The sequence below is a fragment of the Dipteris shenzhenensis genome, chromosome 31 (genome assembly GCF_047967505.1).
Source record: "Dipteris shenzhenensis isolate YYH24624 ecotype China chromosome 31, Dip_SZ_1.0, whole genome shotgun sequence".
NCBI classification, from domain to species: Eukaryota; Viridiplantae; Streptophyta; class Polypodiopsida; order Gleicheniales; family Dipteridaceae; genus Dipteris; species Dipteris shenzhenensis.
The window spans coordinates 25,252,325-25,261,179 of record NC_141626.1 but is presented as its reverse complement, the minus strand read 5'-3'; the positions used below and the strand labels follow the sequence as shown (position 1 = coordinate 25,261,179).

Genomic DNA, 8,855 nt, shown 5'->3' with positions numbered 1-8,855 from the left:
AATGCATGTGATGGTCACATTTTTCCTACATGAACCCTTAGAGAAAAGTTCTAAGTAGTGGATTGTTATGATTCACAAAAGTAAGAGCATTGTGGACGTGATGAGTAATATGGGACATGAGCAATGAGCAAGTGGAGAAGCAAGGGACAACTTTGCTAAATTTGAATCAGGTCTAGCAAGGGAAAACTTTGCTATATATTTGAATCAGGTCTGGCTACTCTCTCTCTCTCTCTCTCTCTCTCTCTCTCTCTCTCTCCATGTTTCAATTGTGAAGCTCATCTTTTGTTAAGCTTTAAGGTACCTAATTTGTTAGCCTCAGCTCGAGGAAAAGACACTTATGGAGTTGGTTTCCTCCTGAATGGCAACAGAACGAAATTCTAATGGAAAAGTCTAAAATAAATACGGGCAATAATATAGCTAAAAAGTATAAAATTATAACTAGATGGTTTCCTAGTGCTAGCAATCCAACCAGCTGATTTCCTTTTGAAACTAGTGAATTTGAAATTCTAAGATAAAGGTCTAAAATAAGTACTACCAATATAACTAAAGTGTCTAAAATTCTAACCACCTGGTTTCCCGATGCTTTTAACCGAGGAATGCTAAGCTGAAGCTCTCTCTTCCTGATTGCTACCTTTTCTCTTTGGCATGTGGTTTTTTCTTTGTACCCGGCCCCCTTGAGTCGTTTCAATATTAGCCATAGCTGTAGTTTTTGGCCACCTTGGCAGCTACGTACAATCTCTACCACGTGAATCTCCTCTCCGTGGAAACATGCGGTACTGTTCAGTCGGCAAAAGCTGGACGACTGCAGGGTAATACCCACTCACCAGGTTGGTGGTAGGGTCATCCGTTTGCAGACGGAAGTTGTCGATTCATTCGAAGAGATGGCCGCGGAGGATCCATTTCAGATGACGAAATGTGTGAAGAGCATGGTTCAAGTAGTGCAAACAGCTTAGGCTTCAGCTCCACAGTTATTCAAGGAATTAATGAAGCACTCCAACGATAAGCTGTAAAACATTCAGCTTGTTGCGAAAAGAGATATATCTTTACTATAAGACATTCTGGTTGCAGATGGAGATGTATCTTTACTGTTTGCTGAGCCGTGCTTGCTGCAACTGAGCAGCAAAGCCGCATAAGATAACATGGATACTAATGAGATCTATGAACAAGCGGTGTTCGACGTTCCTGCCGATACTTCTCCCATCGAACAAGTTGCTCTTACCGTCTCTACCAAAGATGATCCCACTCTACCTGTGTGGACGTTTAGAATGTGGTTCCTCGGTCTAGCTTCGTGCAGTCTGCTCGCTTTCGTTAACGAATTTTTTCAATATCGCTCCGAACCTATGAAAGTATCATCCCTGTCCGTCACTCTGGCTGCCCTGCCCTTGGGTCATTACATGGCGTATGCTATGCCGAAACGAGTCATTTCCATACCATTTACCAGGGGTCGATGGAGTTTCCCTCTGAATCCAGGGCCTTTCAACGTAAAGGAGCACGTTCTTATCACCGTGTTTGCCAGCGCAGGCAACGCATTTGGTTACGGAGGCGCTTTTGCGGTTCAATTAGTGAATCTGATAAGAGTGTTCTATAAGTTTCGGATTGCGTTTCCGGTAGCACTTGTTGTGCTTCTCTCGAGCCAGGTATATTCCATAAATTTCGTAGTTCAGATGCGGTGGTCATTCAATGTAATTTCAGTTTCTCGGATTCTCAAACTGTAGATTAAGCAAATTTACGCAATCAAATCTAGTGGGATTGGTCTAAAACATTTTGCAGATGATTGGCTACGGATGGGCAGGATTAATGCGAAAACATTTGATCGAACCCGCTCATATGTGGTGGCCTAGCACGCTGGTGCAGGTGACACTTTTCAGGTAAACATCTGATTGGCATAATTTGCTGCAACTACAGGACCTTGACTTTCACATTGCTGGCGGAGAAATGCTTGTTGTTGATATTCAGAAAACAGATATCACACATTCTTGATGATGGCATGACGTCAGAGATTGAACAAAGAGGGTGAATTTGCTTCGGGTGACCCTGCAGGACCTTGCACGAGAAAGAAGAGAAGAAACGACGTGGGGTCTTATCCAGGAATCAAATATTTTGCCTTGTGTTGCTCGTGAGCTTCGCCTATTACGTTATCCCCGGATATTTCATGCCTTTCCTCACTTGCATCTCTCTGTTCTGCTTAATTTTACCAAGATCCGTAATCGCACATCAAATTGGTTCTGGGTATCACGGTCTGGGGATTGGAGCATTTACACTTGACTGGGCAGCCGTCTCCTCTTTCCTAGGAAGCCCACTCGTGTACCCGTTGCCAACCCTTCTGAATATCGCAGCAGGAGCTGCGATTCTAGTTTACATCGTTGCGCCCATTGCATACCGTAGCAACCTGTACAAGGCCAGAAACTTTCCGTTGATTTCACCCAAACTGTTCATTGAGAACGGAAAGCAATTCAATGTGACCGCAGCTTTACATGGGCATCCCGGAGGACAGCTATACTTGAGCACCTTTTTCATATTGTCTGTGGGTTGTGTATTTGCAGCTCCGATAGCTACGATCACCCATTTTTGCTTATTCCACAGCAAGTGAGTATTTTTGTGCAGGGATTTGTTAAAATTTTGCAAGGCTCTATAGAAGAAGGCGTAGTGAACCTTAGAATAGGATCTGATGATGCAGCTATCTTACTAATACTGATGAAATTCAGGGAAGTTTGGCAGCGTATCCGGCTTAGTTATAGCAGTGTGCAACAAGGAGATCAGGAGCGAGCTGATGTACATACCCGATTGATGAGGAGCTATGGGGACATCCCCAACAGCTGGTTTATTGTTGTTCTCTGTGTGTGCCTGGGAGCCGCTATGCTCGTGTGCGTGCTGTATCGAGATCAAGTGCAGATTCCGTGGTGGGGGATGCTTTTGGGCTGCGGGATTGCTGCGCTCTGGACATTACCGATTGGCGTAATTTCAGCAACAACAAATCTGGTTTGTACGTCTGAACTTCGGAGAGATTGATCTTGGACGTTCGGATGGAATGACTAAAAGCATCTAAAACTGATTGGTACGTTTGGATACATTGATTCGAAGCTGAACGGGCGGCTCTGTGTGCTTGGGGATAGATCTAGGGTTTCCCCTTTGTCCTATCTGAACCCGTTTGGAAACTTCGTATGCATGGCATTGGATGATTTAATAGTCCTTCGACTCGGTTGTGAAAGCATGAAATCATGTGTTGGGTTCTCGATGGGAAGCTTGGACAATGATCACTGAGTAAAGTCGATGGGGTTATACAGACGCCGTCGTTGGCCGTGATGATGCAATTTCTGGGTGGTTACCTGTTTCCGGGGAATCCCATAGCGAATGAGGCGCTGAAGGTGTTCGGGCATATCAGCATGAGGCAGGCAATCTTCTTTCTCGTAGATTTCAAACTGGGGCACTACATGAAGATTCCGCCTCGCAGCATGTTCCTAGTCCAGGTACACGATCTTATCTCCGAGAACATTCAGGATAATTTCCGTTGCTTCACATAGGAATTCGCTGCAAGCCCAAACCTTATCAGCCTTAGATCTGATCCAAACTTTCTGGTCAATTATTCAAACTCATGTTGTCAATGATTGTTCTCGTGCTTTTTAGCGCCGCACGTCTCTCCTCCCCACAGAGAGGTTACTTTCATATTGACGTCATGCAGGTCCTGCAGGAATGAAAACTGTGTATAATAGGCCACTACACGCATGTATAAACAAAGATGAAGGTGGGAAGAGGGGATGGGAATGGGGAAATGGCTCTCTCTCTCTCTCTCTAGGCCACTAGACGCGTGTATGAACAAAGATGAAGGTGGGAAGAGGGGATGGGGATGGGGATAAGTCTCTTTTACACTCACGATAAGTCAAAAGACTCCAAAAATCCCTCCTCGTGTGTATACACCCATGCACTCCCATGTGCATGTGTGTGTATGTGTGTATGTGTGTTTGTGTGTGTGTGAGAGGGGACGGGGGGATCACAATGAAATCCCAACACACGCACACAAAAGTGTGTGTGTGTGTCTGTGTGTGTGTGTGTGTGTCTATTGTGTGTGTGTGTGTGTGTGTGTACGAGTGTCCACATGCACTTGTGTCTTTTTGTCCACGTGTGCACGCACTCGTGTGTGTGTGTGTGTGTGTGTGTGTAGCAAGATTATGGTTAGAGTCTTAAATCCAAAGGTTTTATTAAGACATGTCTAATGAGTTCAATATTTTATTTTAGAGTAAGCTTATGGTTTGAGTCTTAAAGAATCCAAAGGTTTTATTAATACATGTCTTGAGTAGAGAATGTTTCGAGACGAATGTTTCAAGACTGTGCATATATTTGTAACTCCTACTTGTGCCAACGATTGGTCAAAATTCACACAGTCCATCTACTATTTTTTATCTCCAAGACCCCTGCCTTAATATTATGAAAATAAATGATATATCATCCTAGTTTCACGAGACAACTCTCTCTCTCTCTCTCTCTCTCTCTCTCTCTCTCTCTCTCTCTCTCTGCGAGCACCCGATGCATCCTCTTGTGTATATATAGCCATCCACATGTGTATGCATGTGGATACATATGTGTGTGTGTGTGTCTTGTTATGGATAAAATTGTCTAAGGAAAAAGGCATTAATATGTGTGTGTGTTTGTATATGTGGTAATAGTATAATAAAATATGGTGTGCATAGGGCCCAGGTTTGAGGTGGCAGGGCATAACCATGTGCCACCCTTCCACGTAAGAGGACCCATAAGGTGTGTTGTACATAATCCATGGTAGTAATATTATAAAATGTAAGGTGGCATGGCTCCTCCATGTGCCACCCTTCCACCTAGGCTGCATTTAGTGAGATATGGCTCAAAGTCCATGGGAGAAGTAATATAAAATAGGTGGAGATGCATATTATATTGGGTTATTCCCTCCATATAGGATAGGCCCATGTGGGGGAGGTATAGAAGGTCCAAGAGAGCAAGTTAAATAATGGGGAAAGTAGGATGAGGTGGCAAGATTCCTTGTGCCAACCCTCCACTTGTACTCCTAGAGGTTTGAACATATTATAAATTTGGGAAGAGACCAAGGGAGTATCATAGACTTGAGATATGGAGCTTGATTTATGTGAAAAATTAAGGCAAAGGATTGTCGCACACAATTGAGAGTGCGTAATCGCCTAGCCCACATGGGAGACTTTTCCACACACACCATGCATGTGGGAGGATGCATTAATTGGGAGAGACCCCCCCCTTTTGGCTATAAAAGGAGGGGGCTATTCCTTGATGAGACACGCTGATTCTTGTAAAGCCACCTAGCTAGTACTTTGATATTTCCCTCTCATCCTTTCTTTCAAATAAAGTATGGTCCTCTTCCCTTGATGTCTCCATCTTTATATTCCTCCTCCTATCATGTACATGCTTCTCTTTCCCCTCTCCCTTTTCCCTTGTGTCATAGTCTCCCTCTTCATTCCCTCCCCTTCTAATTCCTTTTCCCCTCCCATGATAACGTTTCGCCCTCACGATCTCCTTTCCTCTATGGCCCTCGAGCGTCGCCATGCTTAGCCTCTAGTCTCTGGTCCTTATTTCTTTTCCGGCTAATTGTGTGTGTGTGTGTGTGTGTGTGTGTGTGTGTGTGTGAGTGATTCCATAAAAAAAGAGTGTGTGTGTGTGTGTGTGTGTGTGTGTGAGAGAGAGAGAGAGAGAGAGAGAGAGATGAGCTAGATGACATACTAGAACAATGGTTTGATCCCTAATCAATGTCATTGAACATAAGAAATGTGATCATTACATGGTTTGCATTTCAGGTGATAGGAACCATGTTAGCAGGAACTGTGGACCTTGCAACTGCATGGTGGCTCACTAGCATGCCACACATTTGCAACGTGGATGGAAAACTACCACCAAACAGCCCGTGGACATGCCCATGGGATAATGTTGCCTATGATACCACTGTACTTTGGGGTGTGGCAGGCCCTCGACGTGAATTTGGGCCCTCTGGCCCTTACAAAGGTCTTGTCTTTTGGATGCTCGCTCTTGGTGTCCTTGCGCCCATTCTCTCTTGGGTCCTTCAAATCATGCTTCAAAGAAAGCAGAGCTACTCTTGCCTCTGTACACCATCACTCACCCTCATCAATGTCCCCGTTATGCTTGCTGCAACTGGTTGGATGCCTGCTGCAGGCCTAATCAACTACACCTCATGGTTTGTTGTTGGATTTATCTTTAACTTCTATCTCTTTTATTACCACAAGCATGTTTGGCAGCGCTACAATTATGTCCTCTCAGCGGGACTTGATGCAGGCACTGCCATTATGGGGGTGCTACTCACCCTTTCTCTTGGATTCCATGCAAATCCCCTATCTTGGTGGGGTACCCAAGGCTCTGATCATTGCACCCTTGCTAGTTGCCCTACTGCGCCTCATATTCAAGTCACTGGATGCCCTATGTATACCTAGTATCCACCACAAAACTTTTGTACACAACAAAGGGATAGGTAGTATTTTCCATCTTTTACAATATAAAACCTTCTTAACTATATAAAACAAGATACCACATCCAAAGACGGGGAAACAATTCTATATCCGTCTTGGGGGTTTATTAAAAAATGATACTTCTAGAAGCAAAAGCCGACGAAAGACACCTTTCACATAGGCAATCTAAATTATTGAAAGTTAATGGGAAATTTGTTTCTATGTGTTGTATAGTTTTACAATTGTTATAGTTAATCCATATTTAAGTTATATTTATGCCATGTATAAGTACTTTAAGGCTATCCATAGTCTCATATGATGCATTCCCAAGCGTTTCTGAGACGTGGATGGCCAATTTGTTTTCCTGTCTGTAAAGCTTAGTTACTGTATTTCATAAGTTGTCTTTAAGTCTTAAAATCCAAAGGACTAATTATTAAGGCATGTCTCATCATTACATAGTTCAAACTACTTGAACTTATAAAATCCAAAGGTTCTATTAACATATCCCTAATGATAGAATTATGGAGAGATGTTTTGAAATCATATATATATTTGTACATTAGGGGAGAATTGGGGTCTCCAAAGGGCCCCCAATTAGTGTTTCCTAATTTCAAGGGATTAGTGAGGTATTTGAGGTGTACCAATGGGAGTGATCCTTTTTGCGGGGCAATACCATGTTGAGGTGGAGGGTGGACAGACCTGCAAACAGCCCCTATTGGCTACTCCTCTTACACCGGGGACCACTCAAACCATCCCCCCTCCCCCTCAACCCATGCTTGACCCTTCTCCCATATGCATCTCCCCCAAACAAACCTACAAGTCATTCAAGAGGCGATAGGCCCTTCTGGGCAAATTTTCCCCCCCTCTCAGCTTGTTACAAGCCTGCCCCCTCCTCTTCTCAGATCCAGCTCCATTCTCCCTCCATTTTTCAAATGTGGGAACTCATTTGGCATCTTCTCTGCCCCCTCCTGCTCTGGTCCACTGTGTTTCTCCCTCTCCATCACCTCCTGTAGCAGCTGCTCATTCTCTCTCCATTCCTAGCTACAGCACCTCCTACAGCAGCAGCTGCTCATCCCCCTCTGCTCTTTCTCTCTCCAATCCTAACTACAGTATCTCATGTAGTGGCTACTCATCCCCCCCTTTGCTCTTTCTCCCTCCATTCCTAGCTACAACACCTCCTAGAGCAGCTGCTCATCCCCCTCTACTCTTTCTCCCTCCATTCCTAGCTACAGCACCTCTTGGAGCTTCTCTCAACCTTCAGTTGCACCCTCTATATCTTCTCCCTCTCTCTCCCTCTATCGGAGCTGCTCTCCCCCTCCAAGCTGCACTTTCTAGTCCACTATTGCTGTTGTGACCTCTGTACAAGCATGGTGAGGAGACCATACATGTACTCTGTGTCCCACAGGAGCAAAAATGCACTGGGTGAATGGGTGCCTTGCACCTACAACTTGAATGATTGGATAGTCATAAGAGGATCTGCCAAGGGTCCACATAAGCTTCCCAAGAGCAAAAGAGGTGATCTTTTGCATGAATGGAAGGGCCACATCATGAAGTTCAAGCTTAGAAAGAAAAAGGATTGCTTGCAAAGGTGCAACACATCTACATGGGGAAGGACATGCGCCTTCCTCCGTCAAGCAATCAATCGACAATACCATCGCATTGTAAGTCTGCATTTTGTGTAAGATTTTGAAGTATAATGAGTCAATTTGAAATTGTATTTTGAAATAGAACCAGTGTAATGAGTCTGTTTGAAATTGTATTTTGAAATAGCACTTGTGCATAGCAGATGTATTTCCTTCAGACTTTGAGGAGTGGGAACTAGTCGAGTGCTTCTTAGGTAAGTTTACTGCCATTCGTGAGAATTTAGGAAGGCAAATGCATGCTAGAGAGAAGTCCTCTGCTTTGAAACAAAGAAATATCTATTGGTATAATGCCAAGTACATTACTCCAAGGACGGCATCAGGCTATGGCCATCTTCAATGCATTGCAACACCACAACTTGAAGACATGGATTGCAGCACGGTGGACACAAGAACAATGTAATCGAGATGCAATCATACAAGGAAAAGATTACAAAGGATGTGGGCATGGCCATGAAGTTTACATTTGGCTCTAAATGAGTAAGGTTGTCTTGGTTTATACCTCTGCACATTTTTGCTTCTTGTTTTCAGAATATCCAGATGCACAGAACAAAAACCATGTGGTCATGCAAGTGCCTACATGAGAATGCCCTTGAGGAATTGCTTGGGGTGAATTGGGGAAGCACGTCAGGTGAAAAAAAGAGTAATCTATTTCAATGCCATGTATGTAAGGACAATGTGGTTATCAAGTACCACATCTCCCGCCAAATGTTATATTTTGCTTTCCAATATAGGTGCTGGAAGAAAAGAAGTGGCAATTGGC

At 43.9% G+C, this 8,855-nt stretch overlaps 1 protein-coding gene across 4 annotated transcripts; it reads left to right on the top strand.

Moving 5' to 3' along the window:
* Nucleotides 1-903: 903 nt before the first annotated feature.
* On the top strand, nt 904-8,294 carry LOC147881250 (oligopeptide transporter 4-like). 4 transcript variants are annotated; one of them, XR_015540476.1, is made up of 7 exons: nt 904-1,637; nt 1,771-1,868; nt 2,041-2,586; nt 2,706-2,979; nt 3,285-3,467; nt 3,625-3,742; nt 5,790-5,913. XR_015540476.1 is itself a non-coding variant. In XM_087369966.1 (6 exons), exons 1-6 carry the CDS (start codon nt 1,140-1,142, stop codon nt 8,272-8,274), a joined length of 1,635 nt encoding a protein of 544 aa, XP_087226092.1. In that variant the 5' UTR covers nt 904-1,139; the 3' UTR covers nt 8,275-8,294. The 4 variants fall into 4 exon arrangements, 3 of the variants coding, with proteins under 3 accessions (XP_087226092.1, XP_087226090.1, XP_087226091.1); XM_087369966.1 differs by lacking the exons at nt 3,625-3,742; nt 5,790-5,913 and adding an exon at nt 8,239-8,294; XM_087369964.1 differs by lacking the exon at nt 3,625-3,742 and having other exon boundaries at nt 5,790-6,592.
* Nucleotides 8,295-8,855: the final 561 nt, after the last annotated feature.